The following is an 884-nucleotide window of genomic DNA, read 5'->3' on the forward strand; positions in this document are numbered from 1 at the left end:
TTTACCAAAATGTTTGCCTTTTATTATTTACATGTGAGTCTTGTCATCTGCAACCAATGACCCTGACCTGGCCAGGACCGTGCAGCTGAGCCAGCAGCACACACTCCAAGGTGAACCGACGCAGCAGGCAGGGCCCAGGTCCCTCGGCTAAGCCTGCCACACGCGTGCTGCTGGCCAGGGAGGAGAGCTCCCTGCCTACGGGTCCTGGTGCAGCAGACTGTCCACTGCCAGACGCTCAGGAGGTCCTCAGAGGGGCCAAGCCTGACCCAGCTACATTACCTATCTGTGCCACACACCAGCCCACACACTTCTTGGAAAACAGGTGGCTTTCTCCTCATCCCTACTGCTGCCTGCTGTCCCCCTACAGCGGTGGACACCGCACCAGGATGGAAGAGCTCCGCGCAGCTGCAGTGAGGGCCAGGCCCGGGGTGTGCTTCACGGATGTGGCCGGGCACCCACCAGGGGCAGTGACACAGGTCCCACTCATACGGACGTAACCCAGGTCAGGGTGGGGCTGAGGCACAGAGGATGCCCTGCCCGTGGCACGACCCCAGGGTCTCCACTCAGCCCACTGCCCCTCCCCAGAAGCACCGCTGCCTCCAGGAGACACAGCTCAGCAATCTCCGGCCGACCAGGAGATGATGCCTGCGCCCAGCAGCCCCAGGGGCAGCATCAGAGCCCCGCTGGAGCAGGCACGGTGGGGAGGGGCAGCTCTAGGGCAGGGGTCTCGGCGGCCTGGACCGGGCTGGGCTTCCGGTGGTCGAGCTGCTCCAGCTTCTCACTGAGCTGGGAGTAAAGCTCCTTCACGGCCTCTCCACTCTGCGGACAAGTGCAGGGCGGGGGTCAGGCCCCGTGGCGGAGGGGAAAGCCGCAGGACACATGCC

The 884-nt window shown here is 64.3% G+C and overlaps 1 protein-coding gene across 1 annotated transcript in view; it reads right to left on the reverse strand.

Moving 5' to 3' along the window:
• Positions 1-884, reverse strand: part of NELFB (negative elongation factor complex member B) — a 5,998-nt gene continuing 5,114 nt past the window's right edge. Inside the window, exon 5 of the mRNA XM_066368455.1 lies at positions 1-819. Within this exon, the coding sequence (XP_066224552.1) occupies positions 673-819 (147 nt within the window). The 3' untranslated portion in view covers positions 1-672. The remainder of the gene's footprint in view (positions 820-884) is intronic.

This window comes from Saccopteryx leptura, chromosome 2 (assembly GCF_036850995.1).
Source record: "Saccopteryx leptura isolate mSacLep1 chromosome 2, mSacLep1_pri_phased_curated, whole genome shotgun sequence".
Classification (NCBI taxonomy): Eukaryota; Metazoa; Chordata; class Mammalia; order Chiroptera; family Emballonuridae; genus Saccopteryx; species Saccopteryx leptura.